The sequence below is a fragment of the Oncorhynchus tshawytscha genome, linkage group LG03 (assembly GCF_018296145.1).
Source record: "Oncorhynchus tshawytscha isolate Ot180627B linkage group LG03, Otsh_v2.0, whole genome shotgun sequence".
Lineage (NCBI taxonomy): Eukaryota > Metazoa > Chordata > Actinopteri > Salmoniformes > Salmonidae > Oncorhynchus > Oncorhynchus tshawytscha.
Genome location: NC_056431.1, coordinates 10,116,050 through 10,137,224, shown reverse-complemented (window position 1 = coordinate 10,137,224; position 21,175 = coordinate 10,116,050). Strand labels below are relative to the sequence as shown.

Sequence of the window (21,175 nt, the reverse complement as noted above, 5' to 3'; positions counted from 1 at the left end):
TGGCCTGGCTAAAGCATCAGCTATTAAAACTGAAGTTTAGGGAATAACATTTGTTTCAATATAATTTTCACCAAACTGTGATGTTCAAATAATGCAAATGTGCATCAAATTAAGTCTAATCCTGTCAGTAATGTTACAAACACATTATCATACAATTGTCACTTTATAATGCATCATCTTCATGTTCTGCATCCTGTTGATTATCTTGAATGCAGATGACGACTTACTTGCCATTGTGTGAAAACATGTTCTTATAACACTGGCAAACAGGAAACATGAACAACAACAAGGCAAGACAGAGACATTTGTAAAGATTCTACAGAAGTATTATTTTTTTAGTTACAATAGCTTGTCTTTCTCACTTGACTCTTAAACTAGAAATCTTTAACACCAATATTACATGGTAACAGCCAGTATGGAAACATCTACGGCAATGCTCTGGGAAGACAGAAACTCATACTGTCAAGTCAAAACAGTCTCAAAGTGGGACTTTTTCATGAAGGAAAAAACAAATACTCGTACACACAGCCTACTACAGAGACTAAGTTGTGTTGTAGAGAGTGGTGGAGGGCTGGGGGTACTAGGGGTGTGACTGCATGTAAAAGGGGGGTGGGTCCCATTGCAGCTTTCTGGAGCCGGACAGTTACTCCTTAGAATGCATGTACAGCAACAGGTCAGCGACACGGTGGCTGTAGCCGAACTCATTGTCATACCTGGGGAAACAGACAGAGATGGAGTCATAGTTTAGTTGAGGGCTGAGAAAAACCAAAAAGTGGTCCAGCGTTAGCAGGGGAGGAAATATAGAATTAGAATGATTGAATATTTACTCTAATTCTAAGGGAGGAACTTACCAGGAAATGAGTTTGACAAAGTTGTCGTTGAGGGAGATACCGGCGCCAGCATCAAAGATGGAGGAGTGGGTGTCTCCAATGAAGTCAGAAGACACAACCTGGTGGGACAGGAAATATGAGAAACCCACCAACAGAACAGCTGCAGTATACAGAGATCTATGTAATCTAGGAGACCTGCTTTTAAACTACAACTTGCTAATATCATCATATAATTGCCAGTTAAACTGAGCTCATCTTTCATGTTGATGTACATATTTTGTAATTAACTTACAGAGTCCTCAGTGTACCCCAGGTATCCCTTCATGGGTCCTTCGGCGGCCTTCTTGACAGCCTCCTTGATCTCAGCGTAGCTGCCGGGCCGGGACAGGCGGCAGGTTAGGTCCACCACTGACACGTCAGCCACGGGCACGCGGAAGGCCATGCCAGTCAGCTTGCTGACAGAGAGAAGGCTCACATCAGCACTTATATAAGTAGTCTTTTTCATCAAGCACACATCTGCATTCAGCATCTTTTATAAGTAGCAGGCACAATCACATAAATGTATGCAAACACACCCACCCCAGGAGGCTGTTGAGGGGAGGATGGCTCATAATAATGGCTGGAATGGAGTCAATTAAATGGCATCAACCACATGGAAACCATGTGTTTGATGTCATTCCAACCAGCCTCCTGTGACACACACACTCCATCTACTGACCCGTTGAGCTCAGGGATGACCTTGCCCACAGCCTTGGCAGCTCCGGTGGAGGCAGGAATGATGTTCTGGTGGGCACCACGGCCATCGCGCCATGCCTTGGCAGAGGGGCCGTCCACCGTCTTCTGGGTGGCGGTGTAGGCGTGGACTGTGGTCTGAGAGGAGGAGCAGAGAGATGAGCATGGGTTCCATAGCGTCAGTGGATGTGTCAATATGGATCACAGGACAAAAAGACATTCAGATGCTCCCTGCATGCTGGTCATGAAGATGCATGGACAGAGTCTAATGGAAGAAAAACACTGACCATGAGGGCCTCCTCGATGCCGAAGTTGTCGTGGATGACCTTAGCCAGGGGGGCCAGGCAGTTAGTCGTGCAAGATGCATTACTGTGGATGACCAGAGAGAATTACAATAGGTCACAAACTCAGATAAATCAATTATACTAGCGTTATTAAAGGTTGACTATTCTTGTGAAGAGTTCGCCCTTTGATCATGCATGTATTGGTCAGGAATAAAGGGACTCACCTGACGATGGTCATGCTGGAGGGGTCGTACTTGTCCTCGTTGACTCCCATGACAAACATGGGGGCGTCGGGGGAGGGGGCAGACACAACCACCCGCTTGGCACCACCCTGGATGTGGGACTGAAAACAGAAAAGAAAACATTGAGAAAGTCTCAAATCTTGCATGCACATCATATTGAATGTTTGTGTCTAGATCTGACTGGTCCTAATACACGAGAACTGTTGAAAGTCTTTCGAGTTTCATAGGTTTATTTTGACAAAGTACATTAGGGTTACTTATTTGGCTGTTGCAAGGCCTTGGTGAGCGCTATAGTTATCAGTGCTTGACGGGGACACACAAGTGTCAGTGTCTTCTGTGTGTCTGGATACTGCTACTTACAGAGGCCTTGTCAATGCTGAGGAAGACTCCGGTGGACTCAACGACGTAATCGGCACCGGCGTTACCCCATGGGATCTCATGGGGCTTCATACTAATGGGGAGAGAGATATTAAGGAAAGCTTTGACTATGTACAGACTCAGTGAGCATAGCCTTGCTATTGAGAAAGGCTGCTGTAGGCAGACCTGGATCTCAAGAGAAGACAGACTAAGTGCACACTGCCCACAAAACAATGAAGTGGAAACTGAGCTGCACTTCCTAACCTTCTGCCAAATGTATGACCAGAGACACATATTTCCCTCAGATTGCACAGACACACATAGAATTCGAAAACAAATCCAGTTTTGATAAACTCCAATATCTATTGGGTAATATACCACAGTAGAGGTCGACCGATTATGAGTTTTCAACGCCGATACCGATTGGAGGACCCAAAAAAAGCCGATACCGATTTATTTGTAATAATGTCAATTACAATACTGAATGAACACTTATTTTAACTTAATATAATACATCAATAAAATCAATTTAGCCTCAAATAAATAAACATGTTCAATTTGGTTTAAATAATGCAAAAAACAAAGTTTTGGAGAAGTAAAAGTGAAATATGTGCCATGTAAGAAAGCTAACGTTTAAGTTCCTTGCTCAGAACATGAGAACATATGAAAGCTGGTGGTTCCTTTTAAAACGAGTCTTCAATATTCCCAGGTAAGAAGTTTGAGGTTGTAGTTATTATAGGAATTATAGGACTATTTCTCTCTATACCATTTGTATTTCATTAACCTTTGACTATTGGATGTTCTTATAGGCACTTTAGTATTGCCAGTGTAACAGTATAGCTTCAATCACTCTCCTCGCTCCTACCTGGGCTCGAACCAGGAACACATCGACAACAGCCACCCTCGAAGCAGTGTTACCCATGCAGAGCAAGGGGAACAACCACTCCAAGTCTCAGAGCGAGTGACGTTTGAAACACTATTATCGCGCACCCCGCTGACTAGCTAGCCATTTCACATCGGTTACACCAGCCTCATCCCGGGAGTTGATAGGCTTGAAGTCATAAAACAGTGCAATGCTTGAAGCACAGCGACGAGCTACTGGCAAAATGCATGAAAGTGCTGTTTGAATGAATGCTTACGAGCCTGCTGGTGCTTACCATCGCTCAGTCAGAATGCTCTATCAAATCAGACTTAATTATAACACACAGAAATACGAGCCTTCGGTCATTAATATGGTTGAATCCGGAAACTATCATCTCGAAAACAAGACGTTTATTCTTTCAGTGAAATACGGAACCGTTCCGTATTTTATCTCATGGGTGGCATCCATAAATCAAAATATTCCTGTTACATTGCACAACCTTCAATGTTATGTCATAATTACATAAAATTCTGGCAAATTAGGCGGCCCAAACTGTTGCATATACACTGACTGCGTGCCTTGACCGCAAGAAGTGACAATTTCACCTGGTTAATATTGCCTGTTAACCTGGATTTCTTTTAGCTAAATATGCAGGTTTAAAAATATACACTTCTGTGTATTGATTTTAATAAAAGGCATTGATGTTTAGGTACATTGGAGCAACGACAGTCCTTTTTCACGAATACGCACCGCATCGATTATATGCAACGCAGGACACGCTAGATAAACTAGTAATATCATCAACCATGTGTAGTTAACTAGTGATTATGATTGTTTTTTTATAAGTTTAATGCTAGCTATCAACTAACCTTGGCTTACTGCATTCGCGTAACAGGCAGTCTCCTTGTGGAGTGCAATGTAACCAGGTGGTTACAGCGTTGGACTAGTTAACTGTAAGGTTGCAAGATTGAATCCCCCGAGCTGACAAGGTAAAAATCTGTCGTTCTGCCCCTGAACGAGGCAGTTACCCCACCGTTCCCTGGCCGTCATTGAAAATAATAATGTGTTAACTGACTTGCCTAGTTAAATAAAGATTAAATAATAAAAAAGGTGTAATTTTTTTTTTTTAAATACATTTTTTAAAATTGGCCAAATCGGTGTCCAAAAATACCTATTTCCGATTGTTATGAAAACTTGAAACGGCCATTCCGATTAATCGGTCGACCTCACAGAGGTGTTTGCCATCACAGGAGCAAGATTTGTGACCTGTTGCCACAAGAAAAGGGCAACCAGTGAAGAACAAACACCATTGTAAATACAACCATATTTATGTTTAGTTATTTTCCCTTTTGTACTTTCACTATTTGAACATTGTTACAACACAATGTCAATTCCATTGGAACTTTTGGGAGTAACATTCAAAATGGGTGAATATTTCCTTTAAGCCTCAGTGTTATCGCTGTGAGCTGGGCCTTGCAGACAGGTGGCACCAGCCCTCAAAGGCCGATAGCAACACTGAGGAGATAATGGCCAGCGGGATTACAGACCACTGAGGTAATACTCTATGAGCCAGGGAGAAATGGGCACACACACGCTAAATCCCAAAATCAACCTAGCCCCATAGAGTGGAACTTTACTCAGACGGCCACTGGAACAGCGTTTCTGTACCTTGCACACACACAGGCAAGCACACGTGATGATGTCATCACTCACCACTGGAATACGGAGATGGAGTGGTCGTCCACAATCAGCTTCCCGTCCTCCATGCTCACCTCACCTTTGTAACGGCCGTGGGTGGAGTCATACTTGAACATGTAAACCTGTGGAGAAAGAGAATGTCAGAGAACATCAAGGTTATCAGTTCATTACACATGATGGGGATATTGGTGCGTTTTTACAATAAATACTACCACATAAGCACACCGGTAGCTTGATCTGGCAGGGTGCCATATTGTATGAAGGCTGTTGGTTGAGGGACTGAAAGAGACTCACCATGTACTGCAGGTCGATGAAGGGATCGTTGATGGCAACGACTTTGATTCCCTTCTGCAGGCAGGCCCTGAGGACCAGGCGGCCAATACGGCCAAATCTGGACAGAGAGGGAAAGGCTGGATTCAGTACAGACACAGGGCGACATGGGATTGCTCCCCTAAAAATGTAAAATTCCCTCGTCCGGCCTCTGTATTGGGACTGCTGTGAAAAATTCCAGATGATGCTAAATGAAAATGTTTTGAGTTAGGATTTACATATCATGTGGGGAGTGAAGAAATGTGTGTGTACTTAGTTGTGTGACTGTTATACGTGCGCTGGCGTGCTTTCCTTGGGGTGCTGGTTTACAGTGTAATCCTCATTATCTGTTAACTGTGCTGTCCTCCTCTTCCCATCTAACACTGACTGCCCTCAACACCACACCTTCTGGCGCCAGTGGCACAAGTTGGTCGTAACTCTACGTCCAAGGTAAAACGTGCTCTACGCCGGACCTAAAAATGATACCCGTTACACCACCTGGGTGTAAGCCCTTCTATGAGCTATGCCTGGGTGGAGATTCTACACCTAGTAGGGAGCAGGCATTTTAAAAAGGATGTGAGTATCGTGTTCATATTTCCCAACTTCTGTGGGCTTTTTGAGTTGCCTATGAGTGAGTCAATTATACACTTGACTTATGCTACAGACCATGCTAAATGTGTCTGATCAGATATTAGCAAACGAATAGATGAGCTGCAACCTCCACTTATTTGCCCAACCAGAGATCAAATAAACAAATACTGTATACAACGGAGATTCTGTGAAACAAAATCACATTGAGCAGACAAGTCAAAGGCTTTTCATGGGGATATAGCCTTGGCCTCGACGCCAGTGAAGAGCAAAATAATCCCGTTATACTAGGCCAGTGTAGGCTACATAACATGCTAGCAAAATGTTCTGATAACACTATTAGATGAGCAAACTAGACTAAAGATTATCATCAAGAACACTCACCTCGGCTAACATTTTCCCAGCCTAATTGTCACCAAATATCCAAATGGAGATACAGTGAAAACAAAAATCTGATTGATTTATCAAGACGAGTCCCCATGCTTGTCTCGGAGCAGTGAGATGGCACTGTCCCAATCATAACGGTGATTAAATTACAGTTGACCACACACAACGTTACTTTAAACTATTTACATTAGCCTACTTTATTCCAATATTTTCATAATTTAGTGATATTCATTCCCACAGTAATTATTGATTTACCCTTCAAGATGTGGTTTAGAAAACATGCATGCATAGTGGTGGGACAATTTGTATATTAGAGGTGAATATAATACCCACCCGTTGATTCCAACACAGAGGTCTGACATAGTTGCTGTTGATTGAGTTGTGGTGGTGAACCTGAAACAAGACATTAGAAAACATTAGGAAGCGTATTGCAACAAGTGTCCCTCCCTGTAGAAACAGCAAAGTCTTGCAAATGTACAGCTTTCCACACCGCAGTGCCTAGAATCTGCAATCAATCTTTTTTTCTAGAACAGCAGAGAAAGTAGTGCAAAAGTTTAATTTGTCCAGTTACATAACAGCAGTTAGCTAAGTCAAACACTTGTTCTACTATGTAGTGCAGGACTAGGTGGCCTAGGAGTAGGAGGTGTAGGCTAGATGTGTCCCTAACTTGGCTATGGAAGACTCCATTGTCTCCAGGCCTGTTTAACATGCCAGACAGAGAGCAGAGAGTTGAGGAACTGAAGCAACAGGCCCAGACTTCCTATTCAGAGGACTTCCTTTCTGTAGACTCCAGGGGAAACCAGCCCAGTATGAAACACTGGATTCTGGGCTCCTCCCTTGTAGCCTGTCTGAATCCACAGGCGATATCAATCAGTAGCTCTCCTCTCCTCCGCAATGTTAGCTCTCACTGTATTACCAGCCTGAAGGCCTGTGGTGCCAGGCCAGTCTCATTACTGTCCAGAGGCTGCGGTGTGTAAGGAACGATAAAACACAGCCTTCCACTTTAACCTTCTGGTTTAATAGGAGACTAGGCTATTTGTCTACTTTGACTTCTACAATGGTCCCATATCGGAGGATTGGACACAGACATGCTTTTCTGTTCTCAGCTCAACTTGCATGGAAACGTAGAAATATGAGCCTTGGGTTGTGCCTAGTTTTCAGTGACAGTCTGTATTATGATCATATGCACATGCCTTTATGGGCAAGCTGCTGCATGTGTGGTATTTCTGACAGAGTGAGTGGCTGTGCTGTACAGGAGCATGTGGAGGTTTCTAAAGACACTGAGATAGGCTATTGGTTATGTAAGAGAGACAGACATGTCTACTAAACAAAAAGAGGGAGGGTTGGAACATAGTCAAATATGTAACCTCAGCCTTATAAGGACTGGAGAGGGAGAGGAGTCAAAAAATATATTTTTGTGGAGGAAGGGAGAAGATGACCATTAGCCAGAGACACAGGAAGCAGAACAAGATAGTGAACAAGTGTGAACAAGATAGATATGAGACACTTCCTGTAACAAAGCAAGTTATTACAGATGAGACTATACAAAATAAGGCTTTATAGTTTAACTCTGTCTTTACATACTGTTTGAGCAAGCCAAAGATTAAATGTTCAACCAAATTATGTAGCCTAGCAAAAAGTGTTGGTTAGCAATGCTGAAGGTAATAGGAGGTCGGGAGAGGTTTGAACACATTTTTAATTCAATACAGTTGGTCAATAACATCAATGTCAGGTACGTGATGGAGGATGGACCGCATAACAGTAAGTTACTACCCTTGGCTAACAAAGTGATGCAACAATCAGGAAATTCCTGCGTCATCATTTTGCGTCGATGAAAACGTTTGTTGGAAATTGATGTGGCAAACTCTTGTGAATATCAATGTAGGAACATTGCTGTTTAAACAAGTCATAGCCCTGGGCTATAGATCTATCAATGCATCATATTTACCATGATCTGTATTGCTCTAAGTGACATTTAAACCAAATGACAGCCCCATTAATCAATTTCAACTTTTTTTTTTAAAAACACTTCTTTTTTTTCCCCCCCATCAAAAGGAGACTATTGATTTGTCCTAGTCTGCCATGACATATAGGGATTTTGGCTGCACATGGAGGTCCAATCTAACAGGACTAAAATAACATTTAGGTATATAAAACAAAATCCATGACCATGTCCAGTTCAAAGGAAAGGTAAATGTGGTTAGTTTCTTCTCAAGTTAGGATAAATCATTAGGCCATAACCTAGCCTCGCTGTAACCTTTTATATTTATTTGATTTATTTCACCTTTATTTAACCAAGTAGGCCAGTTGAGAACAAGTTCTCATTTACCTGGACAAGATAAAGCAGTGAGACACAAACACGGAGTTACACATGGGATAAACAAAACGTACAGTCAATAACACACTAGAAAAATCTATATACAGTGTGTGTAAATGTAGTAAGATTAGAGAGGTAAGGCAATAAATAGGCCATAGTGGCAAAATAATTACAATATAGCATTAACACTGGAGTGATCGATGAGCAGAAGATGAATGTGTAAGTAGAGATACTGGGGTGCAAAGGAGGAAAAAAATAAGTAACAATATGGGGATGAGGTAGTTGAGCTGTGTACAGGTGCAATGATCGGTAAGCTGCTCTGACAGCTGATGCTTAAAGTTAGTGAGGGAGATACAAGACTCCAGCTTCAGTGATTTTTGCAATTCGTTCCAGTCAGTGGCAGCAGAGAACTGTAAAGGAAAGGCGGCCAAAGGAGGAGTTGGCTTTGGGGATGACCAGTGAAATATACCAGCTGGAGCCTGTGCTACGGGTGGGTGCTGCTATGGTGACTAGTGAGCTGAGATAAGGTGGGGCTTTACCTAGCAAAGACTTAAATATGACCTGGAGCCAGTGGGTTTGGCGATGAAAATGAAGCGAGGGGCAGCCAACGAGAAGTCATAGTGTCGGGCAGTATATGGGGCTTTGGTGACAAAACGGATGGCACTGTGAAACATTACATCCAATTTGCTGAGTAGAGTGTTGGAGGCTATTTTGTAAATGACGTCGCCGAAGTCAAGGATCAGAAGGATAGTCAGTTTTACGAGGGTATGTTTGGTAGCATGAGTGAAGGATGCTTTGTTGCGAAACAGAAAGCCGGTTCTAGATTTAATTTTGGATTGGAGATGCTTACTGTGAGTCTGGAAGGAGAGTTTACAGTCTAAACAGACACCTAGGTATTTGTAGTTGTCCACATATTCTAAGTCAGAACCGTCCAGAGTAGTGATGCTAGACGGGCAGGTGCAGGCAGCAAATCGGTTGAAGAGCATGCATTTAGTTTTACTTGCATTTAAGAGCAGTTGTGGAGGCCACGGAAGGAGAGTTGTATGGCATTGAAGCTCGTCTAGAGGTTTGTTAACACAGTGTCCAAAAAAGGACCCTGGACAGATAGGCTATATTAGAGACATGGCTAGAGACATGGCTAGAAGGGATTCAGCTTTTGTAAAATAAATCTACTTTTGATGTTAAATTGACAACTCTAATCATTCCCCTAACCTTAACTAGGTTATCCGAATCAGTTATCGAAAAGTCAAATCTGATGTTCATTTGACAAAAGCTGGATCCCTTCTAGCCATGACCCTATATGAAGGGAGTCCCAGTTATCCTCCATTAGCTTTTCCACTCTGAGCTGAGGGTCACCGAAATGGAAGCACAGAAACAATCCATACACGGGACAGAACTAGTACTGAACTCAGAGCATTAGGCTAGACTAGTGTGGACAAAGCCCTTGGGGCTAAAACACCTCAAACCAATCGAAGCAACACTTTAGACAACTCAAAATAGCTATAAATAGGCTTAAGTTTTTCCAACAGATTGTCTGGTTGTCTAATGTCTAGCACCCGTTTCAAACTGTCTGGGTGTAGGCTATAACGTTAGAGTTTTGCAAAAGCAACATATGACCAAGGCAGTTAACCCACTGCTCCTAGGCCATCATTGAAAATAAGAATATGTTCTTAACTGACTTGCCTAGTTAAATAAAAGGTCAAACAAAAAATATTCTCAATAGATTATTTATTTACCTAGTTAACTAAGTGTAGTAAGCTATGTAACACTACATAGGCTACATATTTAATTGGACTAGTGTCATAAGGTCAAGTACCTTACTGAATATGCTTAGAATCTGTAGTATCCTCCTATGAGCAATAAATCCAAAAACTCCTTAGGACTCCCCTCTCCACAGCTTGTAGGACTCTATGTAAGACTGCTGTGCAGCCGCAAGGTAGGACTTAGCGCTGTCTTTGAAAGGACACACAGGATTGCCCTTGCATCTGGTTGATGTAACATTAGACAACTTGATAATCTGTGCCTGTGTGTGTGGCTCCCACTGCACCGCAATTTACCCAGATGGCTTATCCTAATCTGCCTGTTCCTCCAGCCTGTGGTCTTTTTAAAGAGCCCCAGAATGCACTGCATATGCTGACTGGATTGACTGGCCAATAATGAGCCAAGCTCACAGTGAATCATCCTCACCTAATGCGGTCACACTGACTACAAATTAATGGCATCTGTGCCTCAACTCCATACACTGCACCAGTGGGGAATTAAAAGTACTAGTCTGGAGCTTGATATATTCAGTAACATTGAACGTTTGGATAAGTACATTAAAAAAAATATGTCATCAAGTTAAGACTGTCAGGCCATCTTCAATTCTCCTTGCCACACAGGCATCATACAGGCAAGCAGGCTGAGAGGCAGTCAGAGAAGGCTCCATGTTAGTATGGCGTTCTCACATTCCTCCCTCCTTTATATTCTGTTCACACCTTCCCTCTCTCCCCCTTCAGCTGCAGTCTGGCCCAATCCACATATCAAGTCCACTGCACTAGTTCTATCACCTCCATTTTGTTTCTTGAGAAAAACAGAGTAGACAAGCCTCACACCTGTCTTGTCAAGGCTGCTGTGGTCTACAAAAGAAAATGTTGGTGGGTTCTTTTATTGTGTCTGTGTGTACTATTGTCTGAAGTACTACCACCCCTCTTTTGGTCTCAAGAGTACACAAGTGGGCTGACAAATAGTCCTTTGTTGAGGAGACCAATCAATACCGGACTTGTGTCCTGGATGCCTCAAGATGTCAAACGACTCTCAATTAAGAGCTGAACTGTAGGGGAATTCAACAGGCGCAGGCTGGTGTCAACATGGTGGTGACTCTTAGCACAGACAAAAGGCCACTGTGTTTATAAAGGCCTATATGATCCACCTCTGCTTCTGACTTAGCCAATTATCTGCCTGTTCTACTGAAAACTGACACAACGTCAGGTGAAAATTAAGTTCCAAACACCAAAAAGAGTAGGCCCATGTTTTTCTGATTGTGTCATTCAAGCAAAAGATTGAGCACGAGCCATGGTATTTTTAGGGCTGGCACAATTATTGTATAACATTGAACCGATTGTTATTGATGAAGACCGTCATAAAATAAAATCTTCATAAGCATGAAAATATACACTACCAGTCAAAAGTTAGACACCTACTCATACAATGGTTTTTCATATTTTCTACATTGTAGAATAGTGAAGACATCAAAACTATGATAAAAGCATATGGAATCATGTAGTAACCAAAAAAGTATTAAAACAAAAATTACAGCTTCGCATACTCTTGGCATTCTCTCAACCACCTTCATGGAGGTAGTCACCTGGAATGCTTTTCCAACAGTCTTGAAGGAGTTCCCACATATGCTGAGCACTTGTTGGCTGCTTTTCCATCACTCTGCAGTCCAACTCATGTCAAACCATCTCAATTGGGTTGAGGTCGGGTGATTGTGGAGGCCAGATCATCTGATGCAGCACTCCATCACCCTCCTTGGTCAAATAGCCCTTACACAGCCTGGAGGTGTGTTGGATCACTGTCCTGTTGATAAACAAATGATACTCCCGCTAAGCTCAAACCAGATGGGATGGCGTGTCGCTGCAGAATGCTGTGGTAGCCATGCTGGTTAATTGTCTCTTGAATTCTAAATAAATCACTGACTGTCACCAGCAAAGCACCCCCACACGTCCTCCATGCTTCACAGCGGGATCCACACATGCTGTCACGCCCAGTCCTTAGAGCCTTTTTATGTCTCCATTTGGTTTGGTCAGGGTGTGATTTGGGTGGGCAGTCTATGTTTTGGCCAGGTATGGTTCTCAATCAGGGACAGCTGTCTATCGTTGTCTCTGATTGGGGATCATACTTAGGCAGCCTTTTTCCCCTTCGGTCATTGTGGGAAGTTGTCTTTGTTAGGGGTACTATAGCCCTTGTAAGATTCACGGTCGTTTGTTATTTCTTGTTTGTTGGTGACATTTTACTAAATAAAAGAATGTACTCTCAACACGCTGCACCTTGGTCTTCCTTTAACAACGGCGTGACACATGCAGAGATCATCCGCTCACCTATTCTCTGTCACAAAGACATGGGTGTTTGGAACCAACATTTTCAATTTTGGACTCATCAGACCAAAGGACAGATTGCCACCGGTCTAATGTCCATTGCTCGTGTTTCTTGCAAGTCTCTTCTTATTGATGTCCTTTAGTAGTGGTTTCTTTGCAGCAATTCGACCATGAAGGCTTGATTCACGCAGTCTCCTCTGAACAGTTGATGTTGAGATGTGTCTCTTACTTGAACTCCGTGAAGCATTTATTTGGTCTGCAATCTAAGGTGCAGTTAAATCTAATGAACTTACCTTCTGCAGCAGAGGTAACTCTGGGTCTTCCATTCCATTGGCGGTCCACATGAGACAGTTTCATGTCCTAAAGTAATTTCTCTTTGCTTATTTGAGCAGTTGTCATAATATGGACATGGTCTTTTACCAAATAGGGCCATCTTCTCTATAGCACCTCTACCCTGTCACTACACAACTAATTGGCTCAAACCCATTAAGAAAGAAACTCCACAAGTTAAAAAAAAGTTAAAGGACTTAGGAAAATTGCAATTGGCTCAGAACAGGGCATTACAGTTGGCCCTTGGGTGTACACAGAGCTAATATTAATAATATGCATGTCAATCTTTCCTGGCTGAAAGTGGAGGAGAGATCGACTTCATCACTACTTTTATTTATGAGAGGTATTGATTAGAGGTCGACCAATTAAATCAGAATGGCCGATTAAGTTTTCATATCAATCGGAAATGGGTATTTCTGGACACAGATTGTGCAGATTTTTTTTGTTATATATATATATATATATATTTTTAACACCTTTATTTAATCTTTAACTAGGCAAGTCAGTTAAGAACACATTCAATGACGGCCTAGGAATGGTGGGTTAACTGCCTCGTTCAGGGGCAGAACGACAGATTTTCACCTTGTCAGATCGGGGGATCCAATCTTGCAACCTTAGAGTTAACTAGTCCAATGCAATAACGCCCTGGCTCTCTCGTTGCACTCCTCAAGGAGACTGCCTGTTACACAAATGCAGTAAGCCAAGGTAAGTTGCTAGCTAGCATTAAACTTATAAAAAACAATCATAATCACTAGTTAACTACACATGGTTGATGATATTACTAGATATTATCTAGCGTGTCCAGCGTTGCATATAATCTGAGTATCTGACTGAGCGGTGGTAGGCAGAAGCAGGCGCGTAAACATTCATTCAAACAGCACTTTCGTGCGTTTTGCCAGCAGCACTTCGTTGTGCGTCAAGCATTGCGCTGTTTATGACTTCAAGCCTATCAACTCCCGAGACGAGGCTGGTGTAACCGAAGTGAAATGGCTGGCTAGTTAGCGCACGCTAATAGCGTTTCAAAACGTCACTCGCTCTGAGCCTTGGAGTGGTTGTTTTCCTTGCTCTGCATGGGTAACGCTGCTTCGAGGATGGCTGTTGTCGTTGTGTTCCCGGTTCGAGCCCAGGGAGGAGCGAAGAGAAGGACGGAAGCTATAGTGTTACACTGGCAATACTAAGGGCAGTGGGCACTGGCAATACTAAGGTGCCTGAGGGCACACAGTGTATTGTAAAATCTGTGAATATATTGTAATGCTTTTAAAAGTATAAAAAGCCTTCATTTTGCTTTTACACAGGAAGAGTAGCTGCTGCTTTGGCAGCAGCTAATGGGGGATCCATAATAAATACAAAGGCACACATGTTAATTGAAATGCATTCCAGGGGACTACCTCATGAAGATGGTTGAGAGAATGCCAAGAGTGTGCAAAGCTGTCAAGGTAAAGGGTGGCTACTTTGAAGAATTTCAAATACACTGCTCAAAATAAAGGGAACACTAAAATAACACATCCTAGATCTGAATGAAATATTTTTAAATACTTCTCTTTACATAGTTGAAAGTGCTGACAACAAAATCACAAAAATGATCAATGGAAATCAAATTTATCAACCCATGGAGGTCTGGATTTGGAGTCACACTCAAAATGAAAGTGGAAAACCACACTACAGGTTGATCCAACTTTGATGTAATGTCTGTAAAACAAGTCAAAATGAGGCTCAGTAGTGTGTGGCCTCCACGTGCCTGTATGACCTCCCTACAACACCTGGGCATGCTCCTGATGAGGTGGCGGATGGTCTCCTGAGGGATCTCCTCCCAAACCTGGACTAAAGCTTCCGCCAACTCCTGGACAGTCTGTGGTGCAACGTGGTGTTGGTGGATGGAGCGAGACATGATGTCCCAGATGTGCTCAATTGGATTCAGGTCTGGGGAACGGACGGGCCAGTCTATAGCATCAATGCCTTCCTCTTGCAGGAACTGCTGACACACTCCAGCCACATGAGGTCTAGCATTGTCTTGCATTAGGAGGAACCCAGGGCCAACCGCACCAGCATATGGTCTCACAAGGGGTCTGAGGATCTCATCTCGGTACCTAATGGCAGTCAGGCTACCTCACATGGAGGACTGTGCGCCCCCCCCCCAACGAAATGCCACCCCACACCATGACTGACCCACCGCCAAACCGGTCATGCTGGAGGATGTTGCAGGCAGCAGAACGTTCTCTACGGCGTCTCCAGACTCTGTCACATGTGCTCAGTGTGAATCTGCTTTCATCTGTGAAGAGCACAGTGCCCCAGTGGCGAATTTGCCAATCTTGGTGTTCTCTGGCAAATGCCAAACGTCCTGCACGGTGTTGGGCTGTAAGCACAACCCCCACCTGTGGATGTCGGGCCCTCATACCACCCTCATGGAGTCTGCTCAAAGGATCAGAAACAGACACATGCACATTTGTGGCCTGCTGGAGGTCCTTTTGCAGGGCTCTGGCAGTGCTCCTCCTCCTTGCACAAAGGCGGAGGTAGCAGTCCTGCTGCTGGGTTGTTGCCCTCCTACGGCCTCCTCCACGTCTCCTGCTGTACTGGCCTGTCTCCTGGACACTACGCTGACAGGCACAGCAAACCTTCTTGCCACAGCTCGCATTGATGTGCTATCCTGGATGAGCTGCACTCCCTGAGCCACTTGTGTGGGTTGTAGACTCCGTCTCATGCTACCACTAGAGTGAAAGCACCGCCAGCATTCAAAAGTGAGCACAAAAAAAAAATCTGCCAGGAAGCATAGGAACTGAGAAGTGGTCTGTGGTCACCACCTGCAGAACCATTTCCACCTGTTGTCTATTCCATTTGCACAACAGCATGTGAAATTTGTCAGTGTTGCTTCCTAAGTGGACCGTTTGATTTCACAAAAGTGTGATTGACTTGGTGTTACATTGTGTTTAAGTGTTCCCTTTATTTTTTTGAGCAATGTATAAAATATATTTTGATTTGTTCAACACGTTGTTGGTTACTACATGATTCCATATGTGTTGTTGCATAGTGTTGATGGTCTTCACTGTTAGTCAACAATGTAGAAAATAGTAAAAAAATAAAACTGTTGAATGAGTAGGTGTCCAAACGTTTGACTGGTACACATATATATACACACATATATATATATACATATACATATACATACACATATACATACACACACATACACATACACATATATACATATATATATATATAAGTACCAATCACACACACACATGTCTTGGTGTTTGGAAAGAACAGCTGACTGAAAACAGGAGAGCTGGGCATTCATGCGGTTGACTCTGTGTCTGCTGTAACATGGACTCTACAACTTAATTGCTCCTTTCTGAAACAAGCAAGATGCTGTAGCAAACTAATCTTTGGTTGCCTAGGTGATTTCCCCCCTCCCATCAGCAGAACATACCAGTCAGGAGAGGAGGATAAAATGTGCGTCATATCTATTCTGGTGACAGCGGTCATTTGGTTGACCAATAACCGCCATCCAAAATTCCATGACCTGACCGTCATATCCCTAGGTATATGGACCACCATAGCAATAATATTTCATAGCAAGGTATTAAAAATGCCTGGGGTAACAAATCTCAATAATGACTACTTTGTTTCAAACATCCACCATGGTAGTTGTCTGTCACAAGTCTGTCTAGCCAATCAGTCAAGTGCTATGGGGCTACTCCGCTGTTAGGGTGCAGCCATCCACCCCTCCACTCACCCAGACGGGCAATGGTCCACAGCACCAACCCAATTACTGGAGAGAAACAGGGTGCCTGTAGTAAGTGGGTCATTCACCCCAGGGGCATACAGATACCTACTCAGGCAGAAAATGTCCCAGACAATGGGACAAAAATAAAGTGGGTGCAGTGTGGGAGCGTCTCAATATGGAAGTGTTTATGAACGAGTTGGCCTTTTACTACGGTATTCACAAAAATGCTGGCATCAAGAAACAAAGCAAAAAACAGTGTGTAGCTGTGTTGAAGGATGAGGCAGATGGAGACCATTCCTGTTAGCAGAGGTGAGCCTGGGAGCCATTTTGAGCAAGTGCTGTGTCATACCACCACATCCATTTACTGTGCTGCACACAGGAAGAATGACACAACCAGGCAAATTTGATGCAAGAGGCAGGCTGAGTAATAGTAGGTAATATATAGATATTTACAATGTAATAACAAATATACTATAAACCAGTGGTCATTTGCATAGAGAGAGCACACAGTAACCTCTGTTGACCTCTACAAGCTGTCTTAACCTCAGCAGAGAGAGAATGAAAACGTGCTGCCTCACACACACCCTCTCACTGGCATTTTCTACATTCCCAGGCATGTCTTGTACTGATTGTAGCTCAGTAGTTTTCCACTGTTGAGACCTGAGCCATGAGGGGCAGGCCCTGATAGAGACTGAAGACCGCTCAATATTTGCCATTCAACCTTCTCACTGACTGCCACGCCCCTTTGGAAAATAAACTACATTAAGTCTCACACAAAACTACACCTAGAACAGTATTTTCAGTAATCAATGTATCAAACCTTTTCTGTATTTATGAAACATCAAACATGATTACCTAAAAGAAATCCACTTATGGTCAAAAGCATGTTTTTCAAGATCATTCTGATTTGTTTGGAAATAATCTGATTTTATTGCCTGCAGCTAAACTATAGTATGTGGGCTAATCTCAAATACATACAATTAACCTCTGTATAGCCTACTGGTTCTCATCTGAGAATGTTATCAGTCTAATATGGTTGGACAGCTGTCGTCAGAGAGCAGTATGATATCCAGTCCTCCTCTACAAGCATCAGGAACAGCCAGCCTCAGCACCTTGCCTATTTACTGTCACATGACTGCCCTCACTGCAGACAGCCAGTCAACTCACGCCACTAAATATCACTCCATCAAGGCCTAGTAATAGACTAACGTAGTCAGCTTTGTCTGGACAAAACCAGACACCTGCTAAATGCATAATAAGCCAGTCACCGGTCCTGTGCTGACAAAAGAACATCAAGTTGTCACCCTGTTGTGTCATGTCAGACTAAATCTTCAAGGCGACAATACATTTAAGTACTTTTGTGTTCTGTTAGAGCTGTGAAACCGAACAGAGAAGGGAAAGGCCGCTGCAGAACAGAACAGCCATGAATAAATTAACTGTTGTATCAAACTGCAGTGAATCGATGGAGGGGCCACCTCCTGCACCCTGCCAGCATGTGATCTGTCTGACTACCTGAACTATGCAGGTGGGGGAGAGAAACACACAACGACATCCATGTGATTTACTGATGCCATCTTTGGGGCAGCGATAGCTATCGCTAACCCCAGCGTCAAGAGAGGACTCAGTCAGCACAAATCAAATGCAAAAGTCAAGCCTAGTTGAGCCAGGAGGTGTGGTTGACTATTAACCCAGGCAGTTATACAGCTAGTGATGGGCAGCATTGTTGCATCAGAAGTGCTTACGAAGTTCTCATCGCTATACAAGCCGGATCTGCACAAAAATAGGCCTACACAAGGCAGGTAAAGAACAATGTGTTCACAGATAAAACTGATTCAACAGCCATACACTACCAATACAGGTATAAAGAACACACGGATAGGATTCTTCACACACGGGTATTGTAAATAATGGTGGGGGAAATATCTCCATGGTAACCAAGGTGATGGTAAGTGCATACCAAAAAAAGGAAAGCGCATTGAGCAGGTCAGAGAGAGGGAGTAGAGTTTGAGGGAACCACCTCTTTTTACCCAGGAAGAGACTGGCCGTGTTTGACAAAGCAGACGACTTTAAAGGAAAGTCGAGAATGGCTGATTAACTTGCATCATACATAACTTTTTAATAGTATTTGTAAAACAGTCGGTCTCAATTTTCCCATGATACATCCGTTTTGATTAACTCGAACATGGCCATTGAGTCAGAGACTCTCTTAGCTGCAGGCACCTTCAAGCAGGAAAATTGGATTAGGCCTTATTTGTAGTCACACGACCTAACCAGTACATCAGCTTGTTTACATTAGGCCTATGCAATCAATGTCATTAGCAGTTATTCTTCCAGAATAATAATTGACACAGTGAGCATATCAGCAGGCCAAACTAGATAAGAGCAGTTTACTGATGATGTGCATTACATACTTTAACTTTGAAATCACTTCATTTTGAAATATATAATTATTTCAACAATTCTAACATGGCATTTTTCTGTCCTTTTAGATGAGGAATAATTTTATATCCAGAATATGATAAGTGTTTTATGAGTGAGGCAACTAATGCAGCAGGGAATCAGTCACTCTTTATGGCATCTCCTGGAAAATAGGCCGGGTCTGTCAAATGACCTTACAGTATGATACGACCTTCACCATCGCACAGATGAAAAAGGCCCATCCCATCATCTGGAGATGGCTGCCTCTCCATCCTCCTTAGTGACACTGAGCCGAAACCTGTTGTAACAGTCTTTGCAAACGGTTGACATATTGATTAAAGTATGTATATTTTAGCAACTAATACAATTTGCAACAATTCGGACAGAGTAACCTAATCGGTAGGCACATTGATGCGACACACCACGCCATTTCTTCCACCTTCAGAGAGAACATCACTGGAGCAATACAATTAATGTTCAATCATTAATCTCATCCCCAAAGTTAAAACGGTGAATGTATCAATTACAATTCAACATCCAAAAAAGTGGTCTCGGCTAAATTTTGCAACATTTTTTTGTTTAGATGTTCATCATCGACCGTAACGTTCTAGAATGCTATGACGCAATCAAAAGAACTCATGAGTATGTGGTGAGAGGCACGTAGCTCTAGCTAGAGCAACATTTCTGAGATTTCCTGTACAGTCATCTATGCCAGAACTCTTGATTTACACCGACCAATTGATACAACTATTTAGGTTCATGAAGACATCATCTAAAATGTTGCATGAAGCCACAATATTCGTTGACAACAGTCTTCCGCAAAATGCATCATCGTTCAAGCTACTGTGTCACGTAACCTCGGCACATTTTGCCTTCTAATGAATGAATAATGCATTATCTTGTTGTTCTCACTAAATGCTCAACTCGTGTCTTAATAAACAAGATTTGTACGTGCTGAATTAGTTAGCAAACTACACTTCATATTTTCAGAAATTGTACTGAAACGCGAATTATTACACAAGGCCATGGGCGCATCTTTTCCCCGCCTCCATCATTTATTTCCTGGCTTTGTAATGTTAAAGAGAAAGGAGAGGCTCAAAAGTAGCTACTGCTACACCATTACAACGGCATTCAAAAAACACAAAGACACATATTAAGCAATAAGTATTACAATTATTGTTGTATAATAACCCCTTTTTCTCGTTCATGCCTACCTTGAGGGGAGATGCTGCAGTGTCTGTGCAAACAGAGAGTACAATTTCCGAATTTATAGCAGACACGTGACACGAGCATTGGTCTAATCGCCCTGGAAACATGACGTCACGTGATCTTTTGCTGGGGCACGGCTGCTATGGAAACCATAGAGAATGTGGGATGTTGCCAAACCATGGGAAGATACTAAAAGCAGATTTTTTTTTTAATGTAACTTTTATTTAACTAGGCAAGTCAATTATGAACCAATTCTTATTTACAATGACAGCCAACACCGTACAAACGTGGCGCCAATTGTGCGCCGCCCTACGGGACTCCCAATCACGGCCAGTTGTGATATAGCCTGGAATCGAACCTGGGTGTCTGTAGTGCCTTAGACCACTGCGCCACTCGGGAGCCTGATAATGAATCAATATGCAAGAGTATTTAGAAATATAATCAAAATATGCTACGAATGTTTGTTTTTTATGGACAGAAATTGAAATTAGTATTTTATATTATTTTCACACACGGAACCATAACCATAATAACGGATCACTAATGGAAAAGTCGTTAATTTGCATAATTTGATAGAAAAATCTGAGTACTGCTCTAAAATTCCACATGCTGCAGCACGTGACTATCTGGGCTAGTGTTCTGCAGAGCATCCGGCTGCTGGGCTACGTGAGATATGATGCGTGCCTCTGTGGAAACTCCATGGATGAAAACCGTATGAGACCACATTTTGATGAATCATCATCCATCCATTATAGTTACACACGATCTCAATGTAATAGCGAATTTAACTAATCTAATTTTTCTGTGTAAAA

At 42.7% G+C, this 21,175-nt stretch overlaps 1 protein-coding gene across 2 annotated transcripts; it reads right to left on the bottom strand.

Annotated features, from left to right (window-relative positions):
• Positions 1–144: 144 nt before the first annotated feature.
• On the bottom strand, positions 145–20,490 carry LOC112227198 (glyceraldehyde-3-phosphate dehydrogenase). Of its 2 annotated transcripts, none has more exons than XM_024392071.2 (11): positions 20,369–20,490; positions 6,623–6,682; positions 5,300–5,396; positions 5,021–5,127; positions 2,449–2,539; positions 2,071–2,189; positions 1,850–1,931; positions 1,549–1,700; positions 1,123–1,285; positions 852–949; positions 145–713 (listed from the first exon to the last, which is right to left on the bottom strand). In XM_024392071.2, the coding sequence occupies exons 2-11, from the start codon at positions 6,649–6,651 to the stop codon at positions 644–646; spliced, it is 1,008 nt and encodes a 335-aa protein (XP_024247839.1). In that variant the 5' UTR covers positions 6,652–6,682; positions 20,369–20,490; the 3' UTR covers positions 145–643. The 2 variants fall into 2 exon arrangements, with proteins under 2 accessions (XP_024247839.1, XP_024247847.1); XM_024392079.2 differs by lacking the exon at positions 20,369–20,490 and adding an exon at positions 10,423–10,446.
• Between the last annotated feature and the right edge of the window lie 685 nt (positions 20,491–21,175).

Coding starts and splice junctions, on each gene's coding strand:
- LOC112227198 (XM_024392071.2), bottom strand. CDS start 6,651: ATGTCAGACCTCTGTGTTGGAATCAACGG. Junction 5,397..6,622: donor CTCTGTGTTGGAATCAACGG/GTGGGTATTATA, acceptor CTCTCTGTCCAG/ATTTGGCCGTATTGGCCGCC. Junction 1,286..1,548: donor GTCATCCCTGAGCTCAACGG/GTCAGTAGATGG, acceptor TCTCTCTGTCAG/CAAGCTGACTGGCATGGCCT.